Below are 18,992 nucleotides of genomic sequence, written 5' to 3'. Positions count from 1 at the left end.
AAACATCAGTTAAAGCTGCTTTTCTCAACATTTTTTTCCTATTGGAGCTTCTTGTAATTTTGTTCCCAGTGCAGAAGTGGTAATTAACATACACACACACACAAAAATCACATTTTTTAAAGGCACATTCCTCGTTGTTTGAGGAAGAAAACTGCACTTTGCCTCTTGTACTTATAAAAAGGATTGCTTACTATGTTCCAGGCTATGAAGGAAAGTCATTACTTTGCAGCTGAGGGCATAATCATGAAGACCACATGCTGCACAGTGTTGACCAAGGGAATAACATGATGTGTGGACATTCCCAAGGAAAAGATCCTAACTTGCTCCTCAGAGCTCAGACAGAGGTAGAAATCAACTGTAATTAACAGTGGGCAAGCACTTTTGATCTGAAAATTAAGGGCAGGTAGATGCTCCCAAAGCTGTCTTCAGTTTCTTTACTAGTTCCCCTTTCCACAGAGAACCGTGTGACAAGCAAAACCACATTCAACAGGCGTTTTGGGTAAGGAAGCAAATGGAGAGTAGGACTTACTGAAGTTACGCTGCCTACATTAGACTTCCTTTTGACACAGACTCAAGTGCAGGGGTACCAGTTGCTGTCAGGTAGTGTTTTGTGAAGATACAAGCAGAGGTTGCCTGGGCCCTAGTACTAAACAGTGCTGGCAGTCTTTGCTCCAAATGAAGTCAATGGCAACTGCAGCTGCTCAGAACAGATGTAAATTAGAGCACCACAACAGCATTTTTCCTGGTACATCTAATTATTGCTGAAGGAGATGCATGGGAGACAACAATGTCTGGCAGAGAGGGTGCTTTACTGGGAATGAAAAGAATCCTGGTCCAGATTCACAACAGTTTGTCTATAAAAAAAAGCAGCCCAACTTGACAGATGTAGGTAAGAAAAAGCTGAAATTATGATTCAGCCATATAGTCACATAAAGATAACCTTATAAATAAGGTGACTTAAGCAGCAGCAATGCCCTGCCAGATCCCTCATTGTTGGGTCCAATGAATACTGAGAAAAGGTTTTCTGCTGCGTAACCGCAGTACAAACATATCTTCCGCTCATCCTTTTAACCAGTATTCTGCCACTACACATATAGGGCACTCTCCCCAGCCAACTAACTAGGCAAGCCAAACCATATTTTATGACATTATATAATTCAAGGTATGTCTACATTAGAGGTGCTGCCAGTATAGAACGAAAACCCTTTCACACCATTACAGCATAATACTATACTGGCAAAAAGAGTCAAGTCTACATCTGGTTGGGAATAGCTGCCACTCATGGGAAGCCAGTCAAGTTACTCATGTTAGCTCTGGCAGCGAGAGCCAGCACTTCATTCTTGCATGTTTGGTATCCTAAAGTATGATATATGCAGTGTATGCAACCCACTCATTCATATAATAAACATGTCAAGCATAAAAGAAGGAAAAGGAGACGAAAAGATCACAGTTATATTATATCATTGGTTTTCTGCTTACCACAAGTCCTAGCACAAGGGTACGCACTCTCTCCCCAATCTCTGGTGAAATGTCATTGCCAAACTGCTGTAAGGTTGTAAGAAATCTCTTCAGTTTGCTGAGTTGCCTAGCTCCACAAGCTGGCGGTAACTGCTGGTTAGCCAGAGAAGAGGAAGAGGAAGAGGATGGCCCATTGCTAAAGCCATTAGGAGGAGATGGAGCTCCATTTAACGCTGTTGGTGAATGGCTAGTGCCATTGGTTACTGAAAGAAAAAGAGAGAAGGGAGGATAACATGGGGGGGGGGGAAGAAAGAGAGAGAGAGAGAGAGAGAGAGAAAGAAGACAGAGGGGAAAATCCATCAGCTCATGTTTTCTGTGCTTGACCTCAAAATTAATTAAGTTGCACAATCAAAGATAATTAGCCTTTTGACAGAGCGACACTCTGCAGTTTATATCTATTTCCCAGTAGCTGGTACTGAACAGCGTATGGATTGGAAGCAACAGCAGCTGCCTCTCACACAGCTCCCCCCAAAAGTGCTCCTGGACCTGAAAAGCATCATTTGAATACCAGCCTTTTATCAGAAGACTTTAAAAAGAGAAGAGAGGGAAACAGAGAGAAAGAGCATGACTGCATGTATAATTGAAGACAAAAAATTGCTCTTTGGGGTAGAAAAATGTGCAGACATATTTCACGAAGCCTCAGTTTATCTCTGAATATTTTTACTTGTGTTTTGTACACACAACTGACAGCTGTGTTTATAAAACAGGACTTTCACGTTTTAACCTTACACCACCCAATGAGAAGGTTATTTTTTCCAATACAGATTTCCTAGCTGCTAACATATGGAGCACACCAAGTTGTTCGTGCAGGTACAAATGGTGCCCTGCTCACTGTGGCCTGAAGCCTTGCAGCTAGGGCATGAAGCTAGACTTCAGAAGACGTCTCAGAGACCACGAGCAAATCATTCAGCTTTCATGTGCCAATGTATATCTCTAAAAAGGATAGGAAAGCGTTCCCCTCCTCTTGCAAGGTTGCTGTGAGAATAACTATCTAAAGTACTAAGTGTTCAAAATTTATGGCAACAAAGATTCATACAGACATATGGAAGACAATAACAGACAGTTTTTGGCAGTGATTTCAGTTTGATTCTTATCCACACTCCAGAAGAGAGCAGAGAATCAAACCGAGGACATCCTTTTCCACCCAGGTTACTCGGAACAGCAACAGTCAAAAACACTCTGTTGAGGTTGTTTGAGTCTGACTTGCCAAAATGACAGCAAATGGCAAGAAAAAGGACGGCTCCCTAGAAATACGAACGTACCAGTGCACTGGCAGGTGTGGGCACGCAGCATGTGACTGTACCCAGCAGCAGTCGTGCTCAGCTGGCCATTGCCCTGGAGGAATTTGCTGATTTCTTTTTGGGAAGTCACTCGGAACCCATCCCAAAAAACATAAAAAACTCAGGACCGTGTCTACAATCAAAAATGTATAGGAGTTTTAGTCTAAATTACTTCCTATTTAAAAGGATAACCATGGCGAGCTAGTAACTTAACTTTCAACATTTTTTTAATGGCTGGCCTCTCTGAAGCCAAACATCCCTTTCCCTTTGTCCCTTTCTCCAGCAGTCATCTTTATTTTTAGACACCAAGTCCTTTCTGAAGGTGAACACCTATTACCAGATTTAAATCACCACCCTATTACCAGATTTAATCACTACCACAATATTTTTGAAGGAGCTTTTGCCCTGGTGACCGAAGTGCCCTTCTGGAGGTACTACAGAAAAACCTATCATCTGAATGGTTATCTAGTTTCTGCTTTTGTTTTAGCCTAGTTTTTGGTTGCCTGTTGTAGCTGTGTGGGCTAGGAGAACAAGCAGCGGAAAAAGCAGAAATAGAAAGAAGCTGGTCTTAGCAAGTTCAGCTCCATGTGTAGCTCCAAGCCAAGCTCTCCAAGCACTGCAGTAGAGTGAGATATCTGAATAAATGAATACATCGTGATTGCAAGGAACTTGCATAGCCAAAAGTCATCATACCGTGATCTTAGTAAATGAGGATTGGGAAGAATAAGAACATGTCCTGCTCTAGCCTGACACCACCCCACAACTCCGTCACTGGTAAGGGGCTGCTCTAGGCAGAGGGCTCTGGGGCTATGATCAGGAAAGCACAAAACAGCAGAGTTCATTACCTAGGATAGATATGAGGAGGAGAAAGGCAGGTAAAATTTCTCCCATAACAGAAGAAATAGAGAAATACTCTGCAAATGCTGCTTTTCTAAAACTTAATAGCCCACCCCATACTAATGATTTTATCTCTTTCTTTATAATGTCTGAATTTGCCAACTGGCAAAGACCTACGTCATTTCTAAAACAAAACCATGTTATTAATAAACCAGAATCTAGCATTTTAAAATTTCAAACTAATGTATGTCAAGAGTTTTTCATCATCTAAACCAAAGAAAACAAGCATACTCTTGACCAGAAAACTAGTATGATCTTCCTGGCCTACAGGCATTCCTGTTACAGTAATAATAAATGTAACAGACACTCCAACAGAAGCGACTGTTTACTGTACAAGCTGGAACTGCTACAGCCAAACTCCAAAATCTGACAGGGTAAAATGTAATTAAAATTAGACTTTTTTTTAGTCTTTTAGTCTTCATATAAACAGTCCCAAAAATCCAGCTATGGTTCACACACTATCTGAAGTGCTGAACCCAATCAAATAAACAAGCATCCAGAAATCTTGTGAGTACACTGAGGATTATAAAAGTGATAAAAGAAGAACATTGTCCTATTCCTTTTATGATTGCCAAAGATTACCCTGAACTGTGCAAAGTGCATCAGACTGGAAAGCCTGATCTGCAAGAGCCTCGTCCTGCAAAAACCTACGTACAATTTCACTTAAAACCGGAGCAGCTCCTAGGAAGATTCAGGTGCTGGAGTTAAGCAGAACAGACAAATCTTTGCAGTATCAGGGTCACTGGGTTAAATTTGCGTTTATGTGAATAGCTGGCACAAACCCTCCTCACTGTTTAAGTTCGATGTAAATCGTCAGGACAGGGTTCCCTGGGATAAGTAGTACAAAGGCCTCCAGCTGGCCTTCTGCATAGAGGTGAATTTTAAATAAGGCATTTAACAGACAGAAAGGGACTAAACAGACATAGGCAAGACAAATAGAAGATGCTGCCTTCATTCTGTTTAGGCATATGTATTCTACTGTTCTAAAAATGTTTTATTTAAAATGTGAAATGTAAACACATTCTCATGTTTATACTATTACAAGGCAGTATAAAAGAGACCAAAAAATTTGCAGCTAAATCTTGGTAAGAGAAATGTGGATCATTTCATGGCTGTGAAAAGAATAGTCCAGACAACATGCCAGATTCAAATCTCAGTTACACTGATACAAATGCAGAATAATTCCATCAAGGCTAGTAGAGTTTCTTGTGTGTTTACATCAATAAACTGAGATGCAGTCCCAAGTGATTTAGAGAAGTGGTCACAGACTAGAAATCTCTAGATAAAACAATAAAAGGCCTTTATTTTTGGTTTTACATCAATACTAACTAGACATTGTCTAGCACTTAAATCAGAATTCTTCATTCAGTTGTAAGTGGGATGAATACAAGGATTTTCGTTATGAATTGCCCCCACTTTAAAAGCATAAACAAACAAAAATTATGGAGTTTCTAGACAAAAGGGAATGGGATCCTTTAAACAGAATGGCATAAAAGAGGAGAAGGAGGTTTTCGGTACTTCTCACAGAAGGACTGATCCAAGTATTAAGTACATGGGAAACGAGTGCTCGCAATTCTGTGACACTGCGGTCAAGCAGTCAATGAAACACAACTCTGAGCTGAATGTCTTAATACCTTAAGTATGCATTAATCTGTTGTGATCTTAGTTTTGCTTAATTACTTTATCGCAGTACAATCAAATGCTGCTCCCACTATGTCATGTGGGTTTCCCTTGACATATTTTGGGGGTTTTTTACATACAGAATAGAAAGAATATGGAAGAAAAGGAAGAAAATAAGTCTAATTACACGTTGTGGGCGTGAATGAACTGGTTCTTGGAGCTCCTTGGGTAGTGGGAGGAGGTGGCATGGTTGGAGGCGTCAGCCTGGATTGTGTCTTCACATCCACAGGTGAGTCTGGCATTGTGGAATGCTTCTCAGTGCGATCTGCAACACACACCACAGGAACACACCAGTTTATTTCCCCAAGCACACCCCCTCTGACAAAAACTTAAAAGCTAATACAAGAAGTGAACCATTTCAGCATCTGCCGCAAAAGATTACACCTGATTATCTACTCCAGTGTGCTCTTCCTAAATTACATCATCTAAACCTTACTTAAGAAGGTGTAACACAGATGGTAAGACCTCATTTGTAGTGGTGCTGCATTATCTTTTGGTTTTATATCTAGCATGTGCAGATGCTACCTCCCAAGCACTCCTGGAGCTGCAATGATGGCATCTCTCTTCAAGGCTCTCATGTTAGCCAGGAGGAAAAAACAGACGAAGAGACAGGAAGGTAATAAATCCCCTTATGACAGAACTAAAACCTGAAGCTCTAGTACAGGTGAGATATTGGGTAGCATATTGGTTGAAACCAGCTCATGTGTCTTTTTTGTGACACCTGCTGTCCTCTCCATCGCTTCTCTTTGTAATCATGGAGAGATACTTAGGTTAAATACCATGCGCTTCCTAGATCACTTTACCACCCTGCCCTTGGATATTCTTACATTCGCCAGAAAAATGAACACAACATGCCAAAACAGTAAGTCAATCATCACACACACATACTATTTTTTTAAAAAAGCATCTAAGTTTGCATCTTCACACATTAAGAACAACTTTAATGTTCAAAACCTGCACGATGAGTAGAAACATATCTCCCTAAGAAAACAAAACAAACAAAAGGCAAAAGCAGGCAGAAAAACCAACAGTTCCCTTGCAACTAAAGATGCAAGATATTTGATATAGAAGCTATAGAAGTATCTTCTTTTTCCAACATCTCTTTGGACACGTCTATGTTAAAATTTTAAAAAAAGCTCTTATGTTTGATTTATCGAGAATGGGCGAAACATGACAACATTTACCCACTGAAAGCAAGATTAAGGCTTCCTTACTCATGCCAGGAGTTTAGCCAGCCATCCTGAGAAAGAGGAGTAAGATAAAGTTTAGCTTTTAATGAGCGTAAGTTAAATTCTTCCATCCCTACTTTGGGGTGTTAGAGTTATTTATTTTATACACTGTCCTATAAAAGTCTTCCTGAGCTGCATTAAACTATTTTGGAAAGCAAGGAAGTGTCGCTGCTAATGGGTAAGCATGTAAGTCTATGGTTTTAATTCAAGACAATAGCAAAGTCTGTCATGTTCTATAAATTCACTCCATTTTGCAACATGCTTTCCTTGTTCTTACTAACAACATACAAACTTCAACCACAAAAATCGTATCTAAAATTTGCCCTGAGAAACACTGTGAGAAATTAAATGCAATGCACACATCTAACAAAGGAAAGGTATGTTTAAAAGAGCCTCAGAACACTTAATTATCAGAAAGTAAGGAAAAAAAAAGAAAAGAAAATAAAGAACAACATATAATAGATACCAATCTTTAGCTGCCTGGAACTGAGGAAGTACGTCCCAGAGACACAGTGTGTCAGGTACTGCAATTATAGAAGTTCACCCTTGGTAGAAGTGTCTACAGATGATGCTTCAGTTCTTGGGGAGTCATTTCATGTAGAATTTAGAGACAAGTTTGGGAAAGATGAGCAGTGAAACACCCCCAGAACATGATGAGGGGAATACAGATCCAGTATTGTAGGAGCTGTAGTGTTGATCTAAAGTTAGTAAACCTCAGCTGTTTAGGGAACAGTATCCAAAACGATTAGCTTAAATATTAAGGCTGCTACACAGAGAGGTGAGGTTTGATTTTGCAAATCAAGCAACAGTAAATTATTATATGCTGGAAAACAAAAGCAAGTTTTTAAACATATTCTATACAAATTTCCTTTCCATATCACTATACTAAAACAGTTAAATCTGTATCTTCAGCAAGCCATTCATTTAATATAAAGAACTATGAAAACTCATCTTGAAATGTTAATTGCTTCCTTAATAGCTGAATTCATCTTGCACTCACCTCAACCAACCTCAGCAACAAGGGAATAAATAGCTTTCAGCTCATGTTGCAACAGAGGGAAAGAGGCACAGCAGTGAGCCCAAGCCCTCCTAAATAAAGGCAAATATTTCTGCCATGCCAAGAAAGGAGAGAGAAAGGGAGGCTTGCCAGAGCTGGTGGGGAGATAACAGTGGGAACTGCTGGTCCATCTGGTTTTCATTCTGCTAACACTCACATTGAACTGTTAAGGAAGGCAGTCCAGGTACACAGATTTGAAGCATGTGGGAGCGCAGACACAGGCACAGAGGAGATGGAGGTGGGTGGAAGAAGGAGTGAGAGAAATCGAACTCCTCTAACAGTCTGCTGCTCGCAGCGAGCAGGCACAGCCTGTATCCTCCAATTCAGCTGTTGATAACTAAAAGTGATGCCGAGCCTGTAACCAACCGCACGGCTCCGGCTCCCCTCCTTTGCCGCATTTCTAAGTTCAGGTTTGCTCACAAACGTGCTCAGATTGGAGGGGCGAGGCTTTCCCAAAAAGCTGGCAATGTTTTGTTACTTAAATTGAACACGGTAGTGGGAAATAAGTGTGTTGGTTTTGCCCTCCAATTTCAGATTGCCATTCCACCGCAATCCAACTGGTTTTTACTCCCTTGAACAGTGTCTGCCACCCGGTTTGCAGATCGCTGAAATTATCCACAGGCCCCTGTACTTCTCATATAAATCTAATTATGTTAGGCTTGATTCTCCTAATTATCTTTCCTTGGACCTATTAGGGGTTAAAAAAAACCCCAAACAACCCTCTACAGGCCACTTACCTTTGCTTAACCTCTCTCTCCCCCTTGCAAAGCCCTAAACCCCACTCTGCTACTGTATGATCACAGGCAGACAGATTTATCTGTGGTTGTCCCTAAGTTCCCTAGCCCTGCCTTCTGTAAGGAGGTACAAGGCTCCTTTCAAGCACACCTTGAAACACTTCTAACCAGGGTACAAGATTATCTTGTCAGAGCAGAGACTCTCCTTGGGGGCGGGGGGGGAGGCTTTTGAAGAAGTACAATGCAAAGTTCTTCCACGTGCTTGGAAGACACCACCACTACACCGCCCAGGAGAACAGCCTGCACCATTGCAGCCTTTACATCCCACCTTTTCCACCCTCTTTTAATAGCAAAACTCCTGCGGGAGCCATTCTGCTCTCACTGCTGCTATTTACTTGTTCTTTGCCTCTACAGCTGGTTCCCTAAGCTCCAAGGGAGCTATGGGGCTGGGAGCACCCGCCCACAGCTGCTCTGCACCCACCACTGTCCCCACCACCCATAACCCCAGAAAACTCTATTTTTAAGCAGAGCTCTGTTTTTAAGAGGAAGATCTCTCAGGGGATGGAGTGGTGATGGAGCACAAAGCAGAGCCAACACTGATAAAAGTGTTATTTAGCCTAGAACTCCAGCTTCTACAAATCTGTTTGTTTTGGTTGTTGGTTTTTTGTGGTTTTTTTTAATTTAAAACCAAGCACACACACACACTACTTTTTACTCTAATTGTTGAAAAACAGCCTGAAAATATGAAAGTTAAAGGCAAAATGGTATTTAAATCATATTCACGAGTCAAGTTTCCCCTAAACCATGTTACTCCATGAGGGCTTTTTTGTATAGACATTTTTCATACAAACTCTCTGTGGATATTCTGCTATCCCTACAATCAGAGGTAATGGAGGTTTGGGAGGGGAAGAATCCCTCAAGAGGAAAAAAATGTATTTTTCACATGTGAAACCCTGCCTGTGTAAGATTTCATGTATGTTTGCTCCAGTTTTATAATACAGAAGCAGATACATTAAACTTTGCCTGAAATCTGTAAGAACTTTAAGGGAAACCATGTCTTAAAATTGCTTGATTTCTTGAATTCAAAAACATTTTTATGCTTTCGTGTCAAACCAAACTCCCCACTTGCAAGGCTACTTTTGATTTTATTTTTTTCCCTGTTGGACTCTGACATTCAAACAATAATCCTGAATTAGCAGGGACACATCAGAAAGTTTCATACGGGCAGTATCCCACAGTATCACACATTTCAGAGCATAGGCTGTGTATACAGAGAGAATAACTTATTTCAGGTGCAAAGATTTCTTCCACCAAATCCCTCTAAACAGTGACAGACTTGCACCCCGTAGCCCAGTTTGGATCAAATGGGGCTGAAACCAGAGGCCCTCCAAACCGGAGGGAAAGGGGACATCTGCAATTCATTCTGCAGTGTTCATTGCAATCAATTCAGGATGGAGATAGATGGTGAAATAATGGTCTAGTCCTAATCCATACACACAACCCTCTGGTGCAGTGACAGACTTAGAATAAATTCAGAAAATATGTTTCAAGTATGCAGAGATCTATTGCATTTGCTTTGGATTATATTTTTTTTTATTTAAGAAAAGAAAAAAAACCCTAACATTTTGAAGTATACATCACGAATCTCTTTTATAGCATAGAGGGAAGAACCGTTATTTTACCACAGTAGTATTTTGCTTCGTTTTAAATTAAAGAATGTTGTAAACTCAGCTTAAAATTATGATATTTCTTCTGTGGATTTCTTGGTTCATGAAACTATACTGTTCTTGTCATTCATTCAGTTTTTATGGTAGGCGTTATTTTTATCACTATATTTAGGTGTTAGGTGAACACTGATATTTACCGTAAGCACAGCCAGCTTCTGAAGACAAACAGGGAAGAGACAAAGTAAAGCCTGCAGGAGCAGGGGCAAAAAGAGATGTGCATGTATTCAAACTGATTTACTTCCTGTATCCTAAATGATTTAGTCCATTTTTAAATTTAAAACAAGGCGGTCTTTCATATATGGCAACATTTCAGCTCACGTGGCACTCTTCCAAGTCTAACGCATCAAGGAAAGCTGATGTATGGAACAAAATATGGAATATATAAATACTTTACTGATACCATTTCAATAGCCAATTCAATGTCAAGCATTTCTAGGAGTGGTGTGTTTTCAATTTCCTTTTTTAAATGAAAAAAAGTATGGTATAATACGCTGTGGCATTTATTTTACTTTTAGTTAGTGCAAACAGTTCCAGATGTATATTCAGGCATGAAAGATTCTTAAAAGACGCTCTATATTGATTGTACAGTACTTACTACTTCTGTGCCAACACGTTAAAAATGAAAATAAAAACTGGCAAATTAAAACAGCCCATTGTTTTGTTTCCTTTAAACTCGCAGAAAGTACAAACCCCACATATGACATACGGGATTAGAACCCGCCCCCGCCACCCAAATTATATGAATCGAGATCTAAATCTGTGGGATGTAATACTGATGGTTACCTAGATTGCACTGGACTCATTTTGATTATTCTGAGAGGGATAGCATGGAATTTGCAAGCAGGTAAATACAGGTTGTGAGTCACAGTAGTGACAAACTGGGAGACAGAAACCCGCAAGTCCACCGGAGAGGAGAAATTCCATAGCTCTTTCATCCATAATGCCATCACGCTAGAGTCAGTAAAGAACCCTTCGTCACTGAGATTTAGCCACGCAGCACCGTTACAAGGCAGTGTTCATGGAGACCCACAACGCCTCACTCTCAGGCCTGACACTACGCAGAGCAGGACAGTCTTACAAGGTATCTGCCTTTGCTGAGAAGGACTTGTTTGAGAATGCACGGAAGAAGCCTGACACATATGGTAATGCCTACGCACTCCATGCACTGCACACCTGGGAAAAACTCAAAGTCCTATGATGCAACTGTAAAACACGACATTTGGACAACACTGCCTCAAACCCTCTCCCAGTCAAGCATGCCAGGGACTTGTTTGGGACCAGTCCAGTCTTCATTCCATTCATCTCTTGGCCCTTTTGACTTTTTCTTCATGAATAAACAAGGACCTAAACACAATGGATGTTTTTGTGCTATGAACAACTGATCTTAAACAGGCATAATAGAGACATAACTTTCCGTCAGCACCCGATGCAGTCATGTTATTGACCTAGAAAGAAAATATCACCCGGTTTCCCATTCCCCCATGGAGGACTTTCACTCTCTAGGTGATTTGCAGAAGGGCAGTATCAGAAAGCAACTCAGACACTCAGACTCCATATTTTCTTATAAAACATTATCCCTGCAAGCTTCACCCACCAGGAATGAGAATGCGTGTGGGGCGAGTGATGGCTGTGCACAGCAAAGTTTTCAAGACGACATAACGTTTCATTGCCTTTTTAGCACGCCGGGTATGAAGCTCACATACCGAAGATGACCCTTTTGCAAGGGCAATATCACAACTTTGCTGCAGTCTTATCTTGGTTCTCCTCTGCTCAGATAGTTGAACATTTCATATCACCAGCTATTCTTGAGAATAAATGAAAGCACACTCAGTTTACCCATTTCTTCTCATTTAATATGCAAGAGCTAGAAAAAATTCTGCATCCTGGGAGTTCACTGAAGTTATCTCAGGCTAAGTTATCAGAGCTTTCTTCAGATGTGTTAAAAAAAAGCCATGACAGTAATGCAATCTCCACTCTGTCTCCCAAAAAATGAAAGGGATTTTTGTGCTACTTTCTCCCCGTTCTGGCAGGAAGAGCTTGTGGATGATGTGAACTAGGTGAATGGCATACAGTGCTTTACATTCTTCCCCCATAATGGTACCTTGACTGGTCCTACCATCGTGACAATGAACTAAAACCACAGAAGCACTCCCTTTTGTTTTAGTTCTCCAGGGTGAGAGGTGCTGACTGGCAAAAAAATGTGTCCCACGCTCATGGCTTTGCAACTGAAGGCCAGATAGTTACATATATAATAAAATAAGCAATGCCTATGTTCAATCTCAGAGTTGAGACAAAAATGTTATGGCTTGGCTTTGCTTGGACATATTATTTTCTCCTGAAAGAAACAAACTTGCCTTACCATATAATTTCATTTAAAAAGAGGGGGTAAAAATTAGAAAAATAATCTTTTTTTCCTCTCATTTAACACTCTGACATGTTTTGACAGTTTGAGAACTATCATAAATTCACTTTCAGTTGTTTAATAATTAAAAACTGACTCCTGTCAAAATTGCACCATCTTTTTTAAAATGCCTCTTTTCTCTTTCCCCTTTCACAGCTTTGCAAATTTTACCGTGTAAAATCGCTTGAACATAGAAAGCAATGCAGGGAAGAAGAATACATTCTAAATCTAGATCTAGTACCACCATAACGGTTTATGAAATTCTCTAGTAAGAACAGACAAGCAAAATAAGGGACAAAATTGTGGCAGCTGCCCTAAGTTTCCATAAGCTCCCAGGAAATAAAGTCTACAAGTTCCCTTGTCATGGCTGAATACATACGAGTTGGCCTGTAACGAATGCAAAGACAATGTGGATTTATTCTAAATATCCCACCAAGCATTGTAAAAATGCCTCTATGTACGCATGACTAATGCAGTTAATAAGCTAACAGTCCCACAATCATTATCGAAATACTATTCTCCTGTTTACGCTGTTTCCTGGATCTTTTATACATCATTTTGTTGACAAGTTACCAAACTGTGTGCTTTGAGTGGGGTTCTTCCATGTCACAGGAACTGTTAGGACAATTCCAACCCAGCTCACTGAACGTTGAGGCTCAAGTGAAGTGAAGAAGAGGCACGCAACGCCTCCAGCGTGAACAACTGAGGAACCATCAGAGCAACCACTGGCCAAACCCACTCCCTGACCTCCCCTACAAGCTACGGAGGTGACAACCCCTCCACATTAGCAATCACTCCCTTCACTTCTATAGTTATAGAGGAAACCGCTGGGGTGTTTTTGGATGCAGCTTCCCAAAGGCTCCCTGACCAGTAATTTGTTGGTTTTTGTACCATCTTCTCTGGAAGACCTACCCTTGTCAGGATTGCCTGTTATTTGACAAACTACAGATAAAGTTAGACTGATATCTAAGAAACTCAAACGCCATCAGCATCTAATTGGTATTGTTTGTATGCTCTTACATAGCACATATCCTCTCCCAATGCCAATTAAAATTTCCAAACTTGCTCTCTAGAAGCATATTTGTGTTTTTAATCCAAAATTTGTATTGTCCAAAATTAACAACAAATAGTTTGTTACACACTGCTAAAAGTCTGAAGTAAAATAAATATGAACTCCTTTATTTTTAATGCACTTACACAAAGTGTAAAGCATAGCTGTACCCATTTTAGAAAAGTCCTTCGAGAGTACTGATACCAGTATTCAATTAGATTTAACTAGAACTGAAGTCTCCAGCACAGACTAGATAAAAAAATCTAAAATAACTTATTTAGATTCAGGGCAACTTTAGGTATTACATTACCAGCAAAAAAGTTATTATGGCTGTACTTCTAAAAGGCATCACTTATATTTATAAAATATGCCAGAAGTCCAGAATCAAACATGGGTGTAGGAGGTGATATTTTCCATGGTTATACATCTGAAAAGATGACAGAGGGACTACTGAGAAGGTAATGGATATACATCTGGCTTTGCTTGTTTTTAAACTGTAGAATTTGTCACGGACAAGTCAAGATCCTCTAAGGTGTGGAGTGGTGTTGGCCAGCCTAGGCCAGACTGCTCCTCACCTCATGGATCCATCTCCCAAATCCCTGCTCTATCAGATTGCACAGCTTTACCCATCCAAGAACCCAATTCCTCCCAGTGCTATTTCAAATGATGAAAAGTTTGTTCAGTTAGGCCAAATGCACAGGCCTGAGGAGCAAGACCTTACCCGTAAGACAGAAATCATGGGCGACCAAACTCCCTCCCAACAGCAAGTACCAGTCCAGTCCGAGTAAGGCGGCTAATTTCTCCCATCTAACGCAGACAGCTAAATTAGCAGACTAGACTCCCCATATAATCAGTGAAAAGCTAGAGCCTCCAATTTATTAATTCCTAAGGCTGCTAAGTCAGATGGCATAAATACTCCTGTATAGATCTAGGTCCTTTGCCTCCTGAGAACCAGACGCATTCAGAGCACTCTTGCAGCCTGGCGCACACAGGGATCGGTGATCCTCAGTCGCCAGCCATACCAACTCCTTTGTTTGTATTCAGCCAGCCAAGACAGGTATTAATCCACCAATGAAAAATACACACTGAAAAATATTTCCCCCAGAAAACCTCGCTTAGGTGCTGCCACTGTTACTGCCACTACCAGCGACAGAAAAGTGAAACTATAGGCTTTTCCCCTATCTCGAAGATTGTCAGCATATAATACCAAGTAGTGCAATTTATTACCCTAATCAGTACTTCAGCATTTGTGGAACTACACACTTTGGAATACTATCATATTACATCATCAGATGATGCCATTATAGACATCTTGTGTTTACACAACTGACTGTCTAGACAAAGTGGGAGAAAATACTCATTATTAGATACAAGTCAGCTCCTCCTTGACACTGCACCGCACACCAACTGTCTTCTGAGCACTGGATCACACCTGAAAGCAGCAGTGGGGAGGTGGAAGGGGGGCAAGAGAATCTCAGAAACTTCACACAAAATTAAGACCCTCCACCTCAAATACTGTCTTAGATGAGGTAATATTACTTACTGACAAATAAGCTCACAAGCAAAAACAAATGTTACCATTAGCAAAAACAAAAACATATTTCAAATCAGTTGTCTAGCCTAATATATCACATGCATACTTAAATGTTCATAGGGAATAATATAAGCATGTAAAGGAAGAGGGAAAGTAAGAAACTTGTGTCATATAAAACCAGATTAAGAAACGTAAAACCAGATTAAACTCCCTCCTGAAGCCAGTGAATTCATACAAATTCAGACTGGCACAGAAATCAGGTTAGCTCACCCAGGAAGAGGTGCTGGGTTACCCTGCTGTCCCCAGCCCCAAACTCAGAAATACGTGCTTAACTGTAGATACTAAAACCAGCTGTAGGTAAACTAATGAGACCACGCACAGGGCATACAATTACACGCAACTTTTCCAGACCTTAAAGCATCACAGCAGTCTTAGTCTTGTACAATAAAACTTTAAACTTCCTTCTTTAGAAGTATCTTCCCTTTGTTTTCAATTTGAAACATTGGGGGGGGGGGGGAATCATACAGCTGAAGCCTGAATTGGGGAAAAAATAAATCAGTAATTATTACACAAACCAGAGAAAATATAAGTAAAATATTAAAACAATTTCAGGTATCATAGCATTGCCATGCTTGACAGTTGTACAAAACATGCTTCATTTCATGCCCAGCAGATTCAAATTATATGTATTCCTTTTTTTTCCCTGATGAATACATAAAAACAAAGGTTTTTAAGATTTATAGAATCTCATTTTCATCAAGCCAGCTAAACCTGCTATTCCAATACAGCAATTTAATATTGACCTATGTGAATCAGTACAGCTTCCATGGCTTGCTTCTACATACGTGCATATGCGTGGGCACGTGCCTCTGTGTGTGTGCACTTATACACATATTTAATCAAGTTTTACTTACTTGATTTTGTATACAAAAATACTTGCTGTGGTTTTTTGGGTTTTTTTTTTTTTACATTCTGCTTTAGAAAATTGTAAGAAAGAAATAGTCTTCAATTACACTGAAGGGAGTGTTAAATGAAGGGGAAACTGCAAGGCAAGAACTCAGACACCAGAGAGAAACCACTCAGTGCTACAAGTGCAAGAGAAATATTGACAAAGTAAAGAAGTCTGATGCGTTTGAACTCTGAATGTTCAATGTGGATGCACTTAACCCTTGGTAATATGGTAAGTTTTCTCATACATGCTACCTTTATGAAAAGCAGATTTAACTCTCTCCGTGCTATGGAAACACCCTACATTTGGCTTTGGGTCTACTTGGTATATACTTTGCATCGATGAGAAGCGGATTAACCAGAGAGCAGCCACCTTTATGAGAAAGGGAAGGCGCTTCAACAGGAGGAAGGAAACCCTGTGGCGGGACAGAGGGCGGTGGAGGGGGCGGCCTTTCCCGGGGGGGATGCCAACACCCCCAAGACGCCCCTTCACCCTCCACTGGCCGCACTGGGCTGGGGGCTGGAAGGCTGTCCGGGCTGGGGGGCTGGAAGGCTGTCCGGGCCGGGGCCTGCAAGGCTGTCCGGGCTGGGGGCTGGAAGGCTGGCCGGGCCGGGGCCTGCAAGGCTGGCCGGGCCGGGCCTGGGGCGCGCCGGGCGCGGGCGACCACAGACCGCTAGAGGGAGCCGATATTGTGCGGCCGCGCAGGGGAAAAAAGGAACCAAACCCTTTCCGTGCGGAAAATTCCAAATACGTGGCAAGGTGCTCAGAAAGTCAAAGGGAGAGGCTTTAAGGAAAGTTCTTTCCAGTCTCAGAGGATAACCTCAGGCATGCGATACAGGAAGAAAGCTTATGATACTGTGCATGACACATCAGTACGTACTATTCTGTTTGCACAGTACCAAACCTAGTATCAAGCATTTCTTTCTAAATTTTGGCTATAAACATTTCTTCCTCAAAAGAATAACTGGGCAGCACTGAAGACCAGTTTCAGTGCCTCCTACTGTCACCTATCTACCCCAGCCAAACAACTCAGGTGTTTCCCCCCCCCCCCCCCCCCCCCCCCCCCCTTAACTTACACCTTCCCCTCCACCTCATCCTTTTGGAGATGGGTTTCTACATTAAATACTCAAAAAGTGAAATTGCAGCAGGCACATCACACAGCAGCATGCCTAAAATCACATGCTACATTCAGTCCCAGATCATGCTCACACAACTATAGCCATCTGATGATACATGAATTTGAATATACCCCACCAAAATTTAACACTGTTTCTTTTTTGCACCAAAACACAGAGAACCAAACAAAACCTGAGATTTTCTTCATATCTATAATCAGTTTTTCTTCAGATCTATAATCAGTCAAAGAGATCAAATGGCAAGCAGGGCAGAAATAAAAGAAAAACAATACCAGGGCGGCTCACATAGATCTTTATAAACATCCTTCTGGCACCACATACACATTAAGAAATCTAAATGCCAATGGCAGAGACAATTCAAAAGCACAGAGAGATAGTGACTGCACTGGGACCTCCTGTGAGGACATGTTTCTTTATGGTCTTCACTTGGAATAGAAGATGTAAGACACATCAGCAGTTGTCTGATAGGCTTTAAACTGCTTGGGATATGATGAAAGAACAAACTGCTGAAGTGCAGCAACTATCCAAGGCAAATTCTGGAATTATGAAAGGAAAATTTAGAAAAGGGAAAATAGGAGCACCTGGATGAAATGCTAAACAGTTCACAAGAATAATTGTCCCCAAATGAGTTCCTATCCATTATCTTTTTCATAATTATTGCAACAGAGCAAGTAGCTTCAGTAACTATGCATACAAATGACCTATTAGAAAGTTAACAGGTCATTTCCAAAGGTGATTATGAGCTCTGACTTACAGAGCTACTGGGTTTTGCACATAATTCTGTTCAATGCCAACAATCTGCACAAAATTAAGATAAAATGTGTTTCCACAAGACTAAGTAGAAATAAACTTTCAGAAACTAAACCCACTGCTTCAGAAGGTATGAGGTGGTGAACACTGATGAATCAAATGCAGTCATTTTCATAACTGAAATGTTAAAAATTTTGCTTTTGCCTGTGCTCTGGTGTCAGAATGGAAAGAAGAGGAGGCAGTAATTAAATGTTAGAGCTCTTACAATGCCACATGCTATAATTAAATGATGATGAGTGTAACAGCAAAAGGTTAGATAGAAGGGATAAAAAGCATAGAAGGTTATCAGAGTGGACATCTGCTATAGATCAACAGTATGGACAGCAGAAACGTGTGAGTAGATAAAGATACCTCAACCACCTCTTTAAAAGAGCTCTTCCAACAAGAGGGTGCTCTTCATCACAACAGTCCTAACTGGCCTTGCTTCTTAATGGGTAGCAGTTTGTGCCTTCACTATAAGTGAACACGCAAAGTGAACCAGGTTCTCTATGAGAATATATTAGAAAATGATTCGGAACCCCCATTTAAGGAGAGGAATAAAGGACAGGAGTGTAGATGTGCAGCTTCCTCGGATGCTGAGGTTGTTAAACAGTAGGAGACACAGAAACAGCTCCTGGCACTCCCACTGTGAATGGCTTGGGCACATTGTAAAGAAGTTAACTGAGCAAAACCAGAATCCGTTCACTTAAAATGTGCGGGGGAAAAAGGTAAGAGCAAGCATACCAAGCTACATTAACCAGAGGAAACAAAGAAATACCAGCTTTCATTCATATCAAATACATGAATGAGAAAACAGAACTATAAAAATCTTTGATCTTAATTGAAACAATCAAAGATTGTGACAATTTACAAATACCTAAGATATTGGCATAGCTTGGGTTTAAATTGGCCTCAATGGCTAAGAAAGACATTAGACTCAAACTTGGACCCAAAAAACCCCGATTCTGGAAGCATGTATCTGATTTTTTTACAGGAAGGAGTGAAACTGA

General features: G+C 40.8%; 1 protein-coding gene across 10 annotated transcripts in view; it reads right to left on the bottom strand.

Moving 5' to 3' along the window:
- The window catches only part of RUNX1T1 (RUNX1 partner transcriptional co-repressor 1), a 114,261-nt gene that overhangs the window by 45,847 nt on the left and 49,422 nt on the right, over positions 1–18,992 (bottom strand). For 9 of the 10 annotated variants that reach the window (XM_075743737.1, XM_075743742.1, XM_075743736.1 and 6 more), the window contains 2 exons: positions 5,503–5,640; positions 1,480–1,721 (listed from right to left, as the gene is read on the bottom strand). In XM_075743737.1, the coding sequence (XP_075599852.1) occupies positions 1,480–1,721; positions 5,503–5,640 (380 nt within the window). Of the gene's footprint in view, positions 1–1,479; positions 1,722–5,502; positions 5,641–18,354; positions 18,433–18,992 lie in introns of those variants that run through there. The other variant, XM_075743743.1, reaches the window with a different exon arrangement.

This window comes from Balearica regulorum, chromosome 2 (genome assembly GCF_011004875.1).
Source record: "Balearica regulorum gibbericeps isolate bBalReg1 chromosome 2, bBalReg1.pri, whole genome shotgun sequence".
Taxonomy (NCBI): Eukaryota; Metazoa; Chordata; class Aves; order Gruiformes; family Gruidae; genus Balearica; species Balearica regulorum.
This window is presented reverse-complemented; position numbering and strand designations above follow the sequence as displayed.